The sequence below is a fragment of the Coffea arabica genome, chromosome 7c (genome assembly GCF_036785885.1).
Source record: "Coffea arabica cultivar ET-39 chromosome 7c, Coffea Arabica ET-39 HiFi, whole genome shotgun sequence".
In the NCBI taxonomy this organism is placed as follows: Eukaryota; Viridiplantae; Streptophyta; class Magnoliopsida; order Gentianales; family Rubiaceae; genus Coffea; species Coffea arabica.
In genome coordinates, this window is record NC_092322.1 from 10,543,245 (window position 1) to 10,562,632 (window position 19,388).

General features: G+C 36.4%; 3 protein-coding genes and 1 non-coding gene across 4 annotated transcripts; 3 read left to right on the top strand and 1 right to left on the bottom strand.

Annotated features, from left to right (window-relative positions):
• The first annotated feature begins 1,717 nt into the window (after positions 1 to 1,717).
• On the top strand, positions 1,718 to 2,695 carry LOC113698055 (uncharacterized). The gene is made up of 3 exons (XM_027217723.2): positions 1,718 to 1,878; positions 2,053 to 2,151; positions 2,234 to 2,695. Exons 1-3 carry the CDS (start codon positions 1,779 to 1,781, stop codon positions 2,521 to 2,523), a joined length of 489 nt encoding a protein of 162 aa, XP_027073524.1. The 5' UTR covers positions 1,718 to 1,778; the 3' UTR covers positions 2,524 to 2,695.
• A 759-nt stretch (positions 2,696 to 3,454) lies between these two features.
• LOC113698054 (uncharacterized) lies at positions 3,455 to 6,451 on the bottom strand. Its single transcript, XM_072057749.1, has 7 exons — positions 5,936 to 6,451; positions 5,784 to 5,825; positions 5,527 to 5,642; positions 5,190 to 5,295; positions 4,980 to 5,033; positions 4,487 to 4,735; positions 3,455 to 3,804 (listed from the first exon to the last, which is right to left on the bottom strand). Exons 1-6 carry the CDS (start codon positions 6,272 to 6,274, stop codon positions 4,577 to 4,579), a joined length of 816 nt encoding a protein of 271 aa, XP_071913850.1. The 5' UTR covers positions 6,275 to 6,451; the 3' UTR covers positions 3,455 to 3,804; positions 4,487 to 4,576.
• Positions 6,452 to 7,431: 980 nt separating this feature from the next.
• On the top strand, positions 7,432 to 7,513 carry TRNAS-GCU (transfer RNA serine (anticodon GCU)). Its single transcript has one exon. It is a non-coding gene; the product is annotated as a tRNA-Ser (tRNA).
• Positions 7,514 to 11,425: 3,912 nt separating this feature from the next.
• On the top strand, positions 11,426 to 12,890 carry LOC113699948 (mitochondrial uncoupling protein 5). The gene has a single exon (XM_027220299.2). It carries the CDS (start codon positions 11,760 to 11,762, stop codon positions 12,741 to 12,743), a length of 984 nt encoding a protein of 327 aa, XP_027076100.1. The 5' UTR covers positions 11,426 to 11,759; the 3' UTR covers positions 12,744 to 12,890.
• Positions 12,891 to 19,388: the final 6,498 nt, after the last annotated feature.

Genomic DNA, 19,388 nt, shown 5'->3' on the forward strand with positions numbered 1-19,388 from the left:
ATTCCTACTACAATTCCTACTTTACCTTTCCCCTCACCACCACCATCAAGCTAGACATTGAAAACGAAGCACTTGGATTATTTATCATCATCTCTTTACTGGGAAGTCTGGAAATCCATGAAGATTATCGATCATTTCTTTTTTTTTTTTTTTTTGGTGGCTCCAGCCATATTCGTATGTTACTCGTACTATGATTGCGGCGTTGTATCTTTGTTACTCATACTATGATTGTATTATTGGATATCTGTTACTCATACTATGATCGTATTATTTGAAACCTTTCTTTCACGGGGTCTGAGTATCTGGTTAAGATTTGACCGACAGCCATCAGAAATCTAATCTCAACAACATAAAAGCGGTTCTTTGGTTACATTCTTTGAATTAATTGCTTTTTTTTCTGAAAGACGAAAATAAAATGCAAATCTAAGGCTGTGAACGAAAACACTAAGGACTACTATCACCGACAACTGTGTACTGGGGCAGTAGCAATTCAGTCCCTTTTACAATCCAAGCATTCAGGTGCAACATACTTGTCTAGATTGAAATCAGGCTTCATGTGAAAGTTGATGGAACTTCATCTTGGAGACCCCAAAAAAGAGAGAGAGAGAGAGAGAGATAGACAAGCAAAACATGAGAGGAATATTACTTTTCATGCACTTTTGTAGTCTGGATGTAAATCTTGTCATCACATCTTTGATAAATATGCTGTTTATATCACAATAGTGAATTGAAATAGATTAAAATTTTTTATGTTTTTTGGTTTAAATGAGAATTTTGTTCACCAGTTAATATACACAAGCTGTGTGTTCAAGCAATGACGAGTTTGGGTCCTCTTAATTGTTGTAACTTCTAGAGCTGTTTGGTCGTAGTTGTGCAAGCAACTCATTAACATAAAATAACTATGTTGACCACTTCAACGATTTTTATATAATTCATTAGGATATGGTACATGTATGTATTGTGTGATTTGATATTATTATCACAGTCGATTTTTGTACTTTTTACATAATATGATATGGTATGCATTTACACAAGTTATTGCACTGAATTTCTTACGAGATGGAGTGCAAAAGAACAAAACGTACAGAAAAAATAAAATATGGCTCACATGTACAATCACATGATGTAAACTTGCATCAAAAAATTATGTAACAAATACAGTAGTATAGAACTGCACCTACCGCAATGGTACTTGCATCATTTCCATTTTATCTGCATCAGAAAGGAGCTACAAAAAAATGCTAAACTATTATTAGCAAGTTTCGCAACTCATCCAAAGAAATCCAAACGGATGTACATCATCCTTTGAATTTTTGGTCTTAACTTTCCCATTATGGTATGTGTGTGTTTGAAAAGTAAAAGCCGAAAACAAGAGGGGACTTTGAAGCAGCTGACGAGTTCCACGCATGCAGTTGCTAAGAAAACCCCCCCAATGTAGTGTTACCATTGCGAAATCAGTTTCCAGGTGTACAGCACTTTTGCTACCTGTCACCATTTCAGCCCCTTCGCCATGAAATTTTTCCAAATCATATCTCAAAAACTCATCTAAAACCTGAGAAACCATAAGTCCAGATTGAGAAAATGCCAAGAACCCACCGCACTGCAATTTTCTACTGATAATCTAGACACCAACGTCATATTCTAATCAATGTATCAAGCTCTTCAAGCACATATCATGAAATCCTTCTGGTTTCCTTCACTATAAATAGAGCTTGAATGAACTAGTATTTTCCTAACATCTTCAGTATCTCTTTTGTAAGCCAGAAAGCACAGGAAAAATGAAGTCCAGAGCGTTTATTTTGGTTGCACTTCTATGTGCTCTATTTCTTCTCGTTTCTTCCACTATGGCTGTTGATACACCCAAGGATGGAACAAAGGGTAAGAAAATACTAGTACCAAGTAGCTATGCTTATGTTTTTGCAAGATTTCCATCGGTCATTAACTTGATTTTCTTATTTTTCAATAGAAATATCATACGATCTCCGTAAATGAATAGTATGGATTATAGGATGAATTACAAATGTTTGCCTGGTTGACAATTATTGTTTGCAGAGGACAAGGCAAAGGAACCCGAACAATATGGAGGTCGGTGTCGTTATGGCTGCTGTGGTCGTCGGGGCCCCTATGGTTGTAGTAAGTGCTGCAGAACAGGTAATAGTTGCACCATTCAAAGAAACAGGATTTAAATGCGTGAACAGTATTTGTAACTTAAAAAGTTGTGTTGTCCATGTAGCTAATGAAGCTGAAGCAACCCAAGTAAACGCTGACATCAATGGCAATGAAGGCGGTGGACATGGTGGTGGCGGCGGCTATGGAGGTGGTGGCGGCGGACATGGTGGTGGCGGCGGCTATGGAGGTGGTGGTGGTGGCAGCGGAGGTGGTCATGGTGGGGGAGGTGGTCATGGTGGTGGAGGTGGATATGGTGGGCACTGCAGGTACGGCTGTTGTGGTGGCTATGGCAAATATTGCAGGTGCTGCTACAACCCTGAAGAAGCTCAAGCTTTTGTACAAAATGAGAACTGAGCCAAGCCATAAATCAAGGAAACTTCCATGTACAAGTTTGCGTGAATAACTACATGGTTGAATGTTGATCTTATGACAAAAATAAAATACTTAGTACATGTGCTTCTGTGCTTAGCACATATGTAAGGAATAAAAAGTTTCAGTCATCATTTGATGATGTGAATTTCAACAAGTGTCCTTCAATCCCATGCCTGGATTTTTTTTTTTTTTTTTTTTTTTTTAAATTTGACATCTGCTACTTGTCATGTTTGTCTTTGCTCTTAATATTTGCACTTGAATGCTCCAGTCAAAATTTAAGTAAATTTGTGAAATAAATAAAAATAGCAACACCAGACCAATCATTCATGATAGAAGTAGGAAGTAGGAAGCCAGAGAGATAATTGGAAAGTACACTCGATTAAAGAAAAAACAACGAAAGCCACATAAAATCAGAAAAAAAAAATTAAATCGAGTGTAATTGGCAGGGTACGTATTCATGCCACTGATGGAGGCAATGTAGTTGCAGGAATTGCTGGCTTTGTGGGCTATGACCATATAGAGTTGTAAGTAATTTCTCACAGTAAATGTTCTGCTTGTTCGTGGAAACAAGAGAACTAAAGCATCATCAGGTTTGACAAATGCAAGTGCACATCTTTGGACTTGGGAGTTGGGAGGACTCGGGAGCTAATACCTACATAGAAAATGGGCGATGGATGAAGAAAGGTGCTACAGACTTTTTATGTCCTCCAATGTGGGTGGCAGAATACACTTTCCTTGAAGTTGATCAGCGAGATTACTTTTGTGATTGCTGAAATTCATGACAAAACGGTTCAACATCTTCAATCACAAATTCGTCGAACTGCAATTATAATCTCATTGGACCAAACTCGAGTAAGCAAATCAAATCAAATCGCTAATGTCACTTCTTCCAAGTAGCGCTGACATTCTAAGATTGACAAGGAAATGCAGGCTTTGACTCATCATTTACTTAAAGCAGGATACAACAGCAAAAGAAATCCAGAAGCAAAGAATATGAAACTAACCTGAAAACAAAGATTTAGTATTTCACATTTAGAACAGTTACACGCAAATCAAAAACATTTTTGCTGCATTGGGTCGGTGAACATCCGTACAAGCATGTGTTACAACAAGATGTATACAGTCTCAGGAGTCATGCTACTAAAGTTTGATGCCCGATGCTCTCAGAAGATAAAATGGAACTCAGACACGTCGCTGAAGACTGGAGAGTCACTCATCACTCAAATGGTGGTCTTCTTAGACAAAGAAATACCATTATCACAGCTGTTTAAGTAAAATCCAACAGTCAAAGGCAACCAAAAATAGTTAAAATGAGGCATAAAACAAATAGATTTCACATCAGACTTCAACGACACTACTTGTAAGCTTGCATTTCTGCAAAAGTGACTTAAGAAAGGGTGCCGGATGATATGTTTGAGAAACCAAAGATTGCATTAGTTAAATCCGCATTTAAATGCACATTATATACTTAGCCAGTCGTATTGACCATCCCAATTAGTCACGAGAATCATACAACTCAAGGCTGATTATCAAATCAAAAGGAGTGGTTTGAAAACACAAAATTTGGAAAAGATGGCCAATGGAAATGTGGTTACAAGTACGATTGAATATGAGAAACATAACAAACTTGATAGATCTTCCTGCTGAAGTTATTTGCTTTTCTTTTAATTAGTTCATAAAATGTTATTCGACTATAATAGTCAGCAGAAAGACATCCAGAAATTTTCTCACTCCATAATTGAATTTAAGAAAAGAAATTTATACTATAAGTTAAGTCTATGCCAATGAACAAGTTGCACAAAATTAGTCCTTAAATAACTGAAACACGGCAAGATATATTTATGAAATACACCATACTTGCAAGTAAGCTTAGTCAATTTAAACAAGAAGAAGCATCAGATAAATAAGATCGTTTAATAGTAAGAGGCAAAGGAAAGAATATTACCCATGATGCGAGCCTTAAGGGTGATGAGGTTGCAGTCTCTTCAGAAAAAAGGGTCATACTAAAGAACCAGAAGAGTTCTTAAGCCTTGTCTTAGCGCTTGAAAAAAACAATATCTCTGCCGCAGCTAACTTTGATAGCTTCCTCCAAACTCTCCATCTGATCAAAATCAACTTTGAAGGTTACCATGGTAACACCATCTTTTCCAGTGTCATAATCTTGCTTAATGTCTTCAGCCCGAAATGATTGTAGCTGCAAGATACACAAATGGTGTATTTGTGAGACAACTGTTTACGATGTTGAGATGCACTAATCACAACCTCATCAAACAAGTCAATGCATTGATGACATTTAGCAAACTGGTAATATATGAAAAACTGACGTATGCTCCACATGTCAAAATGACAATCAAAACATGATTTGTCATGACAATATTTGACAGTTAATTAGCCAGCAACACAACCAGAAGAGAACTTATAAATCCTCTGAATCTTACCTGATGGTAGAGAACCCCCAAAAGGTCATATGGAATCTCCAAGCCCATTGGAACCTACAAATCAAGATCCTTGTCACAATATTTAATTCATGAAGCAGATTTCAATGTGCAAAGTACGAAGTGGAAAAGAAACTTATAGAATTAGACTACTATTGATTCAATAGGCACAAGTTTTAGAGAATGTAAAAGCCAGCAAGGATGAGTTGTTACTTTGGACTTGACAAGACAAGTGGGGGCATTTCTCAAACAATCAGCAGCAACCCCTCCATAAGCCCTGACTAAACCTCCGGTGCCAAGTTTAATACCTCCGAAGTACCTAAATTATGAAATGCAAAAAGATGAACATCTTGAATAGCTTCTCTCCCTAGATAGAAAAGCCAAATAACAGACTAATGGATGTCAAAAACTTAATGCATGTATCAAAAAATGAAAATTGTTACGTAAAAACAACACTCTCTACATTTCATTCACAAAAGAAACATTTGAATCAGAGCCAAAGGGAAAAAAGCAATAGCATGGCCCCAAAAAATGTGCAACATTTGTCTACCTGATCACGACTACCATAACTCTATCAATCCCAGAAGATTCAATTGCAGAAAGTATTGGCTTGCCTGCTGTACCAGATGGTTCACCGTCATCATTACTCCGAAACTGATCCCCAACCTAGAATTCACAAATAACTGCATTTGCGTCGAAAACAACCAACAAACAAAAGGGGCAAAGAGAAATAAAAGCCTCATAATTGATTCAAGTACCCCAAGAATCACTAATAACTATCATACCGGAAAAGATCAAATTTTGTACCTTATATGCCCAACAATTATGAGTAGCCTTGGGGTCACGAACCTTATTTCCAAACAAAACAAAAAATAAGTCTTTAATGGCAAAAATAAAAAAATAAAAAAAACCAAAAGTAAAATGCAAGAAAGAAGAGAGGAAGGAGTGATTATTAATACCTCAGTGAGGAAGGCCTGAGCAGAGCGTTCATTAGAGATGGTGCCAGCAATGGCGATAAATTTACTCTTCTTTATCTCTGTCTGAAATGTGACCCTTTCTTTAATTGTGGTAAAGGCACCACCTTTTTTATTATTATTGGGATTAGAATCAGACGCAGTGATGCTATTGCTGCTAATGGTGGCCATTGGCGTTAGATAAATACAGGGTTTTGTCTGAATTACGGAGAACGAGGGAAGAAAACGGTGACGGTGATTCTGAAGATTGTGATGGAGAAGAAGGGCTTTGTTCAGATTCTTGAAAGGGATTGAGAGAATCCGCATAGAAGCAGCCGCCTGCATCAGCAAAAACCTTAATTTCTTTCCATCTAAAACGTTGTCGTGATGGTGGAATTCGATTAAGGTTTCGTTCTTTGTTTTTTATGCTCAATTTTGAGGACAGAAAAATATGCAAGCAACAAAATAGTCTTTAGGATTATAGAGCACGCTTTAAAATATGCAAGCAACAAAATATTCTTTAGAAACATCGAGGCGTGGAACTCTTGAGTATTATATGGGACGCTTTAGATTGAGGGCGCAAAAGGATGGGGATATTTGGGGGAAAAAAAAAAAAGTTACCCCACATTTGTGATTTGTTACTCGAATAGACAAAATTTGGAAAATGCACTTCCATCCATTAAAAAGTAACTTTAAGAAGTTAGCCTAGAACGACATATGCATAATTTGGCTTAAATACCTACATTTTGAGAATTTCCTTGAAAATGTTATTTGCGCCATTTCTGTTAATTACACTCCCACTATTATTTTAATCATATAATTTTTGTTTGTTAGAACATATAATAAAACAAATTATGCTAGTGCAAGTAACAAAAAATGAGTGCAAATAATATTTCTCTTTTCCTTTTGCTCAAGTTATGCAAGTAGTATTTCCTCTGTCAACGAGCAATTCTTAGGTTTTTTAATGAAGGACAACAAAAGTATGAAAATACATATTCAAATGATGTCCATGCCAAAATAAGAAGACCACCATGCAAAGAAATATGTCATTGTGAATTTTAATATTAAATTATCAAGGCTTACTGCAAAATAAAATGTAAAAGATCAATATGATGTTAAGAGATGTGATTCGCTAACTAAAGGTTTTTTCATGATTAAATTGGATTGGCACTCCTCAAAAATGCCCCTTTTCAATCCAAAAGTCTCATACTAAATATGAAAATAAAAAAAAAAAAACAAACTAAGATGATGGTCTTTTCATTCGAACCTTCATTTTGTACTAAACATAGAACTAGAAATAAGTTATAAAAACATGATCTATTCAAGTTTATGTGAAAAAAGTAAATTTTTCACAAAAAAATTTTGCATGTGCTGATGAGCCAAAATAAGCAAAATACCACACTTTCCTAGTAAATCAAGCACAAATGCAAGGAATTGTTTTTGCTTTCTAATACTATTGAAAACTATAATTTTTTATTCGCTTCGCTGTCTCCATCCCCAACGTCGCTTTGGCCGAGTGGTTAAGGCGTGTGCCTGCTAAGTACATGGGGTTTCCCCGCGAGAGTTCGAATCTCTCAGGCGACGACTCTTTTACCTTTTCGGCTTCCGTTTGCTCTTACAATCTCACCGACTACTTTCTAGTAGTTCTTCACTTTTGACCGTTAAACACTTGTTCTTTCTCCGGCTTTCAAGTCAAGACAACTTTTCGTCCACATTAATCGGAGAACCTGAAATGGGAACTGGAAGGGGACCTCACCGGAGAAAGTCAATGACCACCTCTCCCTCTGTGGCTCTGTCCCCCTCCCCCATATATACCTCTTCTGACTTTTGAATTGTCTCAAGACCGACCCTAACGCGGTGACTCGGCCATCCCTCCAACCAGTTTGGTGAACTGGGCAATCCAGCCAACAACAACTCACCAATCAATAAGTCCAATGCATTAGGTCCACCCTCTTGACACGTAGCATTTTCTTTTTTTTTTTTTTCAAGAAAAATGTTTGGGTACATTCAGCTCCAATCAATACTGGTGTATACCTCCCGAACCATAGATCGCTTACAGAAATTTTTACAGATCGCCTACCAACACAGTTTTCACATTGGCGGCGGGATTCGCATACATAATCTTTTGTAAAAAAGTGATTCATTCTTATTAATTGGACCAACTTGTGTAAAAAAGTGATTCATTCTTATTAATTGGACCAACTTGTGTTGACATAGCCTTTGTTGTTCATGAAAAAGGTTGCATTTCCTTTCAAGTCTGGAGTAGTGACTTATGGGAATTGGAAAATAAGGGTGCATTTAATAAAATTGAAATTTGAGATTTGAAATCTAAAATCTAAATTTAGCAAATTACTAAATTATTAAGTACCAAATTTAATAGTACATTTGAGTGTATGTCACATTAAGTGATAAGTGAATAGCTTATCACTTATTTTTTTTATCCAAATTTTGTCTTAAAAAATTCAGCGTCATTTAATTAGTTCAAATATTTTATTTTTAGTTATCAAACGTGTCGAAATAAGTTAAAATTTGAATACACTAAATTTAAGTGATGAATTAGGTTAGCAAACACGGTGGAGTCAAGCTTAACATTTGGCTGCAATCAAAGGGTTAACGGCCCCGTCAGTCTATGACCATATTTAATTTCAATGATAATGTGAACGACTAACATATTTTATCAGCCTCATTTTTTCTCAAACTTTTTGACAGTTGCCATTAGCCTCATCTACCTGATGGAATTGGTGTCCTTTAACGTGGTCAAGTGACGTTTTCTTCTTCCATGGGCCAATTACTTGGGAATTTTTTTTCTTTAATTATATGATTAAAATTAACACACAATAATGACAACAATACTGAGCACACACAGATTAAAACTGATCAACAACATTACAGCTAATAACATTAGAAAATGTGGGATGGTAACTAATAAATTCACATTCAGTGAGATTTAAACCCAAGATTTGTTTATTTACATGATTTATAAATCGTCTCTATTAAATTAACCTTTTTAAGTTAGCATGGCAAATAATCATCAAGCGATCTGTGTATCTACATGAGCAGAAATTTTACAAAACCATTATTTGAATTACTCTATATGCATATGTTTTGATGCCCTCAAATTGTTCAGAATACTTCAATAAACAACCTATTCAGTCGACACATTTTTCAGTATTCAGTATTTCCAATCCTTGTGATAAGGTGGTTAACTGAAGGGTAGATATTAAAGTTCTCTTGATTAATATTGATTAAGTGCATAAGCATATTATTCTTTCATCAAATCCAATAAAAAAAATTCCTTAATCACGCGTTATAGTGACATTAGGGTACCCCAAAAAAAAAAAAAATGAATCGAATATTGAAGCTGTTGATTTGCAGCATGGACTCGTTGAGGTTAGGTCGGAGGTTTGCTCAAGGGAGGTAATATCTTAGGTAGTGGCTGGAGGACCGGGCGCGTCATCTAGATGCAGGAGTTGAGGAGAAACTTTAAATCAGTGATGGAAATTTGATGCCAAATAATGGCCTTAATTAGTTCTCTTCATGGTGCTCAGTATATTTTTCGTCTATAACGAACATATTCAGATGCATGAATTTAATTATGATGCGACTTTGGGCAGTCTTTCATGGATTGCCTGCTATCATAAGTAGCAATTAGTTATTGAACAGGAATTGGACTTTTAACTTCTACTAGAGAAATGCTTTTAAGACGTTATTGTTTTCAGGTTCAGATATCTATTGTAGAGAAGATTACTTGACGATCTAGTAATTAACTGGAAGATCTTAAGAAAAAAAAAAAAGATCAGCTAGCTACTATAAATGGTGAAATTTAAAAAGCGCGGAGAAAAAAGAAAAATTTAAATTCAATATCTCTAAATCCTGAAATCTCAACTTTATTCAGCATTGAAAAATAATTGTTCGAGAAATTATTACGTGTAAAACATACATTCAACAGTCAGAAACTCGATCGTGTGTGTTGACTGGTCAAAAATATCTTTAGGGCAGGTCAGAAGAACATGCTGTTGACTCTTGGCTCTTCTATCTTGATTGGGCCAAGGTGGGAATCCGATATTATTCCACTCTCTGTTCTTTTCTTTTGGCAGAGAATCGTATGCATGATAACAAAGCGGGTATGCAGGCTTTGGGTCTGGGGAGGAAAGAAAAGATGAAAAATAAAAGAAGAATGCGTCACGCTCTGACTTGGTTCCCAAAGGCATCCATTATTCAGCTGGAACTCTGCTCTGGTCAAATTTGCGCTGTGTAGACTACGCAGTATTGTTCCAACCATTCCAAGTCGTAATAAAGCAACTTGTTGGACAACAATTTCTATTTTGTGGACGTAATTCATCATGTAATCATTAGCAACCCTTCCAGATTATGGAGAGCTAAACAAAGTTGTGGTTTCAATTACCTTCTTATCTTTCTAACTATTATTTTTTATTTCACATACCTTACATGCTAATATAACAGGTGCTACAATATTTTTTTTAAAAAAAATATTTCAAATAATCTCCGATCCAAAATTATTAATTTGGATAGAAGAGGGATTTAAAGGTAAGAATGTGCGACACTTTATTCTTTTTTATTCTGGGGTTTAGGAGAGAAATTGAGAATTATATTTACTTTGCTTGGAAGTTAGTGTATGAAAGAGAAATGAAGCATCCAAATTATTCTGACTTTCTCTACCTGTTAAGCAAGAGGTTTACTTTTTTTTTTTTTTTGGTCTACTTTTTTCAAGTTGAGAAACTTGTACATGTCCATAATTACTCGAAAACTTGCAAGGAAACTATCTTAAGGAAAAAGAGCCAAAATAGGTAAGTTGCCAAAGCAAATGGTGCAAATATTTGCTAATTACCTTTCTAGCTCTCGTTGTATCCACAATTCACGAGTTCCAATAATAATAAAAAAAAATAAAACAACAAAAATGAATACAAAATTGAAGTTTTCTAAGACATTCATTGATACTCGATAACACATCTAAATTTCATCTAACATATCGCGCGTGTGCATGTATATATTGATAATTATTGCCTTCCCTTCTCCTATTTATATATATTTTTTAATTAATTTTATTTTTTAAAAAATTTAACACTTGAATTATATTTTAAAATGTGCCTATTGGACACCCGTTAGATATATCCTTAAAAAATTGCAAAAAGCAAAAAGTTACAAAAGTGTTAAAGGCATTAAAGAAAAAACTTTGTTGGCCACAGCCCGCAACAACACGAATTCATGAATTCTCGTACTGACCCCCTTATTCTTCTTTAACAGTAACCAATAACCTTAGAACTCCGCCAGTTGGCCAATTTGCAAAGCGCAGGATGTGGTAGCGTTCTATTAGGTCATTAGACAATTAGTCTCTGACCCCATAACCGCGTAAACAAATTCAACCTAAATTCTACTACTACGCAAGAAACTTCCTTCATTTCCCATTTTCATTTTCCTTTCGTTTCCTTTTTCCTAAAAATAGTTCCAATTTCCCCCACTATATATATGTAAACCTTTCTCCTCCCTTCCCCCTCAAACCATCAATCACTTCAATTTTCTTTCCCCTTTTACCAGCACATGTCTCAGAGACCCAACGTCCCACACTTCTCCTCCGTCGCCTGCGGCCTCCATTCCCATCTCCTGGTTTCCAGTGAGATGTCCTCTAATTCCAACTGGTCTTCTTCTGCTCGTACCTTGTAGCTATTCCACCACCTAGTCTTTTTCCTTAAATACCCCACAAAATTAAAAATTAAAAACCACACACACACTAAACCCAAACAAACAAGGAGAAGAAAGGAATCAAGAAAAACGCTACTCATTTTTTCTGAGTTCAACAAAAGAAGAAAATATGGGTTTGAAAGGCTTTCTTGAAGGAGGCATAGCTTCAATAGTGGCTGGATGCTCCACCCACCCGCTGGACCTCATCAAGGTCCGAATGCAACTTCAGGGAGAATCCCCCGTCCCCAAACCGGCTGCTCAAGCGCTCCGACCAGCTCTAGCCTTCCACCCTGCAGCTGGTCAGGTTTCTCATCCTCACATTCACGTCCCTTCTCCATCTCTTCGTCCGCCGCCGCCCCGCGTGGGACCCATTGCCGTGGGAGTCAAGATTGTCCAGCAAGAAGGGGTCGCCGCGTTGTTTTCCGGCGTCTCCGCCACCGTCCTCCGCCAGACTCTTTACTCCACCACCCGCATGGGACTTTATGATGTTCTGAAGCAAAAATGGACCGACCCACATACCAACAAGATGCCTCTGGATAGAAAAATCGCTGCTGGGCTCATCGCCGGCGCGGTTGGAGCGGCCGTCGGGAACCCCGCTGACGTGGCCATGGTCCGCATGCAAGCCGATGGTCGGCTCCCGGTGGATCTGCGGCGCAATTACAAGAGCGTGGTTGACGCGATTGGTCAAATGGCTAAAACCGAGGGAGTTGGCAGCCTGTGGCGCGGTTCATCCCTTACGGTGAACCGCGCTATGGTGGTGACGGCATCACAGCTGGCATCATATGATCAGATCAAGGAATCGATATTGGAAACGGGTCTGATGAAGGATGGGCTTGGGACCCACGTGACCGCCAGCTTCGCCGCGGGGTTCGTGGCGGCGGTGGCGTCGAATCCGGTGGACGTGATCAAGACTAGGGTGATGAACATGAAGGTCGAGCCGGGGATGGCCCCACCTTACAGTGGAGCCGTGGATTGTGCTATGAAAACTATCAAGGCTGAGGGCCCACTGGCCCTTTACAAGGGGTTTATTCCCACAATCTCAAGGCAGGGACCATTCACAGTGGTGCTCTTTGTCACACTGGAACAAGTCCGGAAATTGTTCAAGGAATTTTGATTTTTGAGGATGATGACGAAGAAATTAGAATAAAAAGAAAATTATGTTTCTTCTTTTATGTTCCTGAGATCTGGGAGTTTGAATAGCAAGAAATCTGTCAGATACTGCATGTCCTTTGATTTATAGTAAATGGTTAATTTTTTTTAATTTGAATTATAAACTTGAAACCAACGCAATTAAAGTATTCTATTTTTCATTATTTTCAAAGGTCGTGGGAGAATACGTAAATCAATGCAAACTTATTTGTCTCTTGGACGAACAAATTAACTTTTACTTTTGGCCGAATATCGAACAAAGTCGATGCAATTTGACAAAAGGTGAATTTGAGTGGCTGCAATTAGTACTAATTGTTTGTTCATGTGAGCTAGGGGCTCTAGCTTCTACTTACCCTTTTTTTCCTTTTTTCTAAATGAGCGGTATTAGTCTCATGTTCTTGTTTTTGTAGTCCCATAATTACATATAATATCAGCAAAAAGTTATATCCCAAGCTTGATTTTGGTTTCTTTGTTAAGCAAAATTCAGTTCCAAATTAGCAATAGTATATAGTTGTGTTTGGACAGACATTTTTCGTCCAAAAATTACTACATTTTCCGTGAACACATTTTCCTATCATCTTTTTACTTCACATACATCAAATCAAATCGCTACAGTAATTTTTTTACAAAAAATCCAGAAAAATGCAATCCAAACACAACCTATTATATTGTTGAATTCAGTTGGACTTTGTACTCAAGTGGAATATTCGAAGCTCATATGCGCTGCTAAAAAGTGCTGGTATATTCTTATAAGATATGTATATATTCTTTAGTTATGGCTAAAATTGAGACCTTCAGAAATTAAAAGTCTTTTTTGTTTTTTGAATCTCACCTCTTATGTGCCAAAAAAAAAAAAAGTTCTTTAGCTAGAAGTGATCGTTGTAAGATATGTATTTTCTCAAGCTAAGAAGTTATTTAAGGATCAATAATAATTATTCTTTTATGTTTTCAAACAAACTTTATGAAAAACGAATGTATTTAAGTATAGGTAAATTCTTTCTCAATAAGTGAAGAGGAAAAGAACAAAAAAAAAAAAAGGGTTGCATGATCTTCACATGCAATGAAGGTATTATCAAACAGAGACGTTAAATGTAACTTTTACCTGAGTCTTTGGCGTTTACGTAGGACAACATGAAAGGTTGTGGACATGGATTTTTATTTATTTTTTGCAATTTCTTGTCAAGATGAGAATGTGAATGGCCAATAGGCCAAACGATGAATGTCGAAATGCTGCCGACCTGTCAAGATGAGATAATCATATGAACCATGGAATTATTTCTTTTTGTTGTTTATGAAAGTGGAGATGTGGAACCTAGCACCTTCAACGGGCAGCAACTCTTGGAATTGGCTGTAATCGTGGCTACGACAAACCATGTTGGAGGATCAATTGGTCCAGCACAAGAAGTAATTCAATTCTCACGTTGGGTGGTGTTAAATTGAAGGTATTATTCTTTTCTTATATATAAGAATTTGGTAAATAGTAGTTATGTTAAGTTTTTCCTGGACTTGTCACTCACAAAAAGTAATACGTACTAATTTTGAGGGGAAGGATGGGTCGTAGAAGACGGTGTAAGCGAGAGGAATCGGATTTCGAGACTTCCTACTTAAACTTTGAAAAAAAAAAAAAAAAAGTAACACCAAATATATATCTCAACCATTCCATTAAGTGATAGTGTATTAACAATACATCATCTAACAATTGTATCAGTCATGCAAAAATGCAGGCACATTGGTTTTGCAAAAACCCAAATGCTATTCATTAGACAAATACGAGGGATTAATGTGATATCTGGTAAAATGAGAAATTATTTATTTAGCTTTAATAGTTGATTCAAGAGAAAGAAAAAACATATATAGATGGGAGTGCCACACAACTGTAGGCACATCGGTGGGAGGATTCTTTTATGTTAGTTCTAATTTCTGGAAAAAATTTTGTGGAAGAGAGATGTCTTTATTCATGAGAACAGAAATGGTATGTGGCAGGAGACAGGATGCTAGGAGTTTAATCTTAGAACAGAATGGAAAAGGAAAACTTGCATACCAGTTACGTAACGACAGAACAACTATATACGGGATGTATACGCTTATTTTGGCCGCAAAGGAAAAGCAAGGACCTGAATCATGCATGCCATTCAGAAATTTCCAGGTGAAATAGACCGGTGGCCAACTTTCCTTCGTTCCCTGTATTGAAGAACTTCCGTCAGGCTGAAAATGACTGGCAAGATAGTATCAAGTGGAGAAACTCGCTTGATTTCCAACGTCAAGTGGTTAAAAATTGGGTTAATTACATTGAGGTTGAGTGGCTGCTATTGGACATAGTTGTTAATTGCAAACGAGTAGAAAGTCATGTAGGCCTACTCCTGTTTAAATCTTGATTAGTTAATCTAATTATTTTTGTCTATGATCCGATATCCTTGGGTCGGTCTTGTAGCATGTTGTCAACTATTTCTGATTTTTGGGTTTGATTTTCAATTTTTGAAAAAACCAATTTTTTTTTTTTTTTTTTTTTTACTTACAAAGAAACCCATAAAGCATGTATCTTCTAACTTGTCATATTGACTTCTTTTTTTTTTTTTTTCTCTTTTAAAGCATCTTGACTTCAAAAAATCAGTTAAGAACAAGCCACCAATTAAAAGAAAAAACTCTCTCTCTCTCATGTGCTTGACTAAAGATTCCTTGATTATGTGCATTTAGTATCTCCAAACTGAAACCATCCAAATTACGTTGCAGATATTAAAATAAAATTAACCCTTTTATCAAAAAAAAAAAAAAAGAAAATTATCATCTCATTGCTTATAAAATGAGTTGGACGATTTTGCCTCTTCAAAATTCAATAGCTATGGACAATGAAGTGCCACCATGACCCAAATTATATTGTGTCTCAAAAATCAAGCTAATCACAAAGAAAATAGAGTGCTCAGCTCATTATATTAGATTTAATAGTAGGGTTAATGCTGATTAGTGTTCGTAGTTTGGTGGCCAAAGCGTGTTTGCACGTTGAGGGTTTCTTTTTGTCGTAAATCGCTAGAAGCTGTTGCCTGTGGATCCTATTTTTGCCAGGCTCCAGCCCTCGGGAATCAAACCTTCATTCCAATGAAATTCCGAGGGGTGCCATAGGAAATTTCTGAGATAATTTTTGGTTATTTGGGATAATTTTTTTGAATGATGTGATATATGTGAGATAAAAAGGTAATTGAAAATGTGTTAATGATACAAGCAAATAAATCTTGACAAATAATTGGCTATCCAAACATGTTAGGAGAGGGCTGGCCAAAGGTGTTCAATTAATTACATTTTGTATTAAGGTTTAAGATAACTTTGTAATTGGGTACTATAAGAGCGAATGAGTAAACATTCTGTGCAACAATACATACAAACTATTTGTGAAAGTGAAAATTTTCAAATGTATGTGTTATACCAAATTAACATATGAATGCACATGCTGATATGCATTGTGTTGCCTTATATTTAAATAATTTTCCTATTTAACTTTAGTTGTTTACAAAACCGATATTGATCTCTCTTAATTAGTACCCGTTAGACACTTGTCAAACAGACCATTTATATATTAAAAAAATTTTTGAGCTTCACATTTAATATATAGTTTACTATTTTTGGAAAAAAATTTTTATAGTTACTTTCTTTGTCTTAACGACACATCGAATCTAACCTAATCTACTCCTACAGTCCTATTCCTACTTGGGGGGAGCCTATTCTAGGAGATGGTTCAACTGAGTCGAGGGAACCTAATGAAAACTGAACCACCATCAGACCAAATTACACCACGCATCCGTATGAATTTAGAACAATACTCATATAGAGGTGCATTGATGGGAGGTAAGGTTCTCCCACCTCACAATTAATGTGGTGACTAACTCTTTTAGAGGGGGTTGGTTTTTTATAATTGTTCTTTAATAGGAATTCTATGCTGTTCAAAAGTAGTTTGGACAAGTAACATGAAATGAGCGTAGTGGCGGACGGAGCGCAGAGGATTTATTCTAGGGAAATGGAACTTTTGTGCATAAGACAGCCCCATGAATTCATGGAGGAAATGGCTCCCGGGAGGTGCCTTGATTCCCAGAGCAATCATTCACCTAAGAATACATGTCATGCACGATATTAGATGCATGTACCTGCCTGGATCCTGAAAACAACATCCAAAGAATTCCTTTGTCTTGTCCCTTTTATAATTTCAACCAGTCAAATGATTGTCCCATCATCTTTTTCTGTCTGGAAAAAAAATTGTATGCTGTTATTGGATGTTTGGTTTGTACCCAGAAACTAGAATGAATACCAAATTCCACTTAGAAAGGCTGTCAACTAGCTAGGAGCCACCAAGCCACTAGCAGTCTAATGCCTAAAATAGGCTACTATTCAACTGCAACATTTTAGTTTAACACCAATGCTTCAACTCTTGACCTTTTCTAAACTGAAGTCTAGAAATTCGGCTTTTATAAACCTAATCCCAGAAGAAACCTCAAAAGCCGGCAACTCTTGAGGTCCTTCCAATGCTTCAACTCAAAAGGGAATTTTATATACGAAATGAGGAAATAAAACCAAGGAGATTTTGAGCAAAATAAAAAATTTCAATTAATGTAATACAATCTTGTGGTTACACTTGACAAAATTGTAAACCATGAAAGCACTTCATGGAGATCATCAAAGGTCAAGAGGTGGCCTAAAAGCAGGGGCGGAGGGAAGGGGGGCGGTCCAATTGTTAAAAAAAAATTTATAAGTAAAAATTTGTTTATTATATTGTTTTGCCCCCCCAAATATTGATAAAAAATTTCACTTTGCCCCCCCTCCAATTGTTATAAAAAAATTTCTAAGTAAAAAAAAATTTTCTTATATTGTTTTGCCCCCCCAAAATATTGATAAAAATTTTCACTTTGCCCCCTCCTAAGGACCCAAATAATAATGTTTGAAAGTTATTTGGACTTTGTCCAAATAACGGAGACTCGCCCCCCTAATTGCAATTCCTAGCTCCGCCACTGCCTAAAAGCAACAGTGAAGTTGCTATAACAGGCATTGATTCTTTTAAACAAAACATCATGGTTACTGATTGTTAAGAGACACAAAACAAAAAAGTGCTATAATGCTTTTTTCACAAAATTATCTCAAATAATTTACAATCCAAACACTGTAGTTTCATTAGAGAAAATATTTGCTCCAGGTTGATAAACACCATTTACTGCATTCCTTTCTTAGTTGGAAAACATTAGCGTCTCCATTTAATGGAGTAATTTCATAAACCTCCCTTGAGATTTTTGATAATTTCACTTAGCACCCTTAAACTTTTAAAAATATCATTTACTTCTCTTATTTTCAAATTTTTGTAGCATTCTCAAACCAATTCAAATTATATGTTTACAATACTCATTTTAGGAAAGAGAAAATAATTTGTTTCCAATAATGCCCTTTCATTTTTTAATTTTTTAATTGTAAGAATAATAATCATATGTTAAAAATAAGGACAAAAAATGAAAATGTTCTTTTTTTAAAGGAACAACATATAATAATTGCAACCATAAACAATAAACTTTTTTAAAATACAAACAAATAATAAAATTTTGTTTAACATGTTTTCAAATTATAAAGTAATTTTTTCCCTTTAATGTTTGTCTATTTGGTACTCTAAAGTCACATGGTAAGAAATATGATCCGTTTGGATGAGCTATTTCTAGAGATGTTTTTGAAATATTTTACTGTAACAATGGACCTGTTTGGAATCGAATTTTTTGGCCAAGTTTTTTAGTTACTAGTTTTTTAACAACTTTACCTACAGGAATCCAAAAAAACTTATTAAAATTTTTAACCTACATATTTCAAAATATCTAATACACAAAAAACTTCATTTTTTCTTCTTCATTCTCCCCCGTCCCGATCAACCACACCTTCATCGCTGGCCACCACCTCCACCGCTGCTTTCGGCGTCGGCCACCTACTCCGACGCCGGCCTTCCCCTTTTTTTTTTCCTTCCTTTCTCCCTCTCCATCTCCCTCTCCCCCTCTCCTTCCCTCCCCTCTCTCCTTCCCCTCCCTGGCTACCCTCCCCCTTTCCTAGCTGCTATCTGGTCATGCGACCGGATTGGGCAAAAGGGGAGGGGGAAGGAAAGGAGAGTAGAAAAGGGGAGGAGATGAGGAGAGGAAGATGGAGAAGAGGGGAAAAGAAAAGGCAAAAAAAAAAAAAAAAAAAGTGCACGCCATGGCTACTGGTTCTCTAGCTTCTGGAGGGAGAGGGGGAGGGTGAAGGGGAGTAGAGGGGGAGAGGGGAGCAGAAGGAGAAAAGGGGAAGAGAAAAAGAAAAAAAAAATTGGGACCATGGTTGCTGGTTCATCTAGTACCGCGAGGGAAGAGGGAGAGGGAAGGAAGAAGAAGAAGAAGAAAGGAAAGAACGAGAAAAAGGAAAGAAAAAAAGAGAAAAAGAATGAAAAGAAAAAAAAAATGGTAGGACCATGGCTGCTGGGAAGGTAGAGGTAACGGCGGAGGGAAGGGGGAGGGGGAAGGAAGAAGAAGAAGAGAGGAAAGAAAAGAAAAAGGAAGGAAAGAAAAAGAAAGAGAAAAAGAAAAAGAAAAGGAAAAAAAAGTTTTTCATCTTAAAAAATTTTTCC

What these genes read in the sequence shown, in the direction of transcription:
- LOC113698055 (XM_027217723.2), top strand. Translation starts at nt 1,779, where the DNA reads ATGAAGTCCAGAGCGTTTATTTTGGTTGCACTTCTATGTGCTCTATTT. An exon ending in ACCCAAGGATGGAACAAAGG is followed by an intron (nt 1,879 to 2,052) that starts GTAAGAAAATAC and finishes TATTGTTTGCAG; the next exon opens with AGGACAAGGCAAAGGAACCC. An exon ending in TAGTAAGTGCTGCAGAACAG is followed by an intron (nt 2,152 to 2,233) that starts GTAATAGTTGCA and finishes TTGTCCATGTAG; the next exon opens with CTAATGAAGCTGAAGCAACC.
- LOC113698054 (XM_072057749.1), bottom strand. Translation starts at nt 6,274, where the DNA reads ATGCAGGCGGCTGCTTCTATGCGGATTCTCTCAATCCCTTTCAAGAAT. An exon ending in ATAATTGTTGGGCATATAAG is followed by an intron (nt 5,643 to 5,783) that starts GTACAAAATTTG and finishes TGTGAATTCTAG; the next exon opens with GTTGGGGATCAGTTTCGGAG. An exon ending in TGGGGGTTCTCTACCATCAG is followed by an intron (nt 4,736 to 4,979) that starts GTAAGATTCAGA and finishes TGTATCTTGCAG; the next exon opens with CTACAATCATTTCGGGCTGA.
- LOC113699948 (XM_027220299.2), top strand. Translation starts at nt 11,760, where the DNA reads ATGGGTTTGAAAGGCTTTCTTGAAGGAGGCATAGCTTCAATAGTGGCT.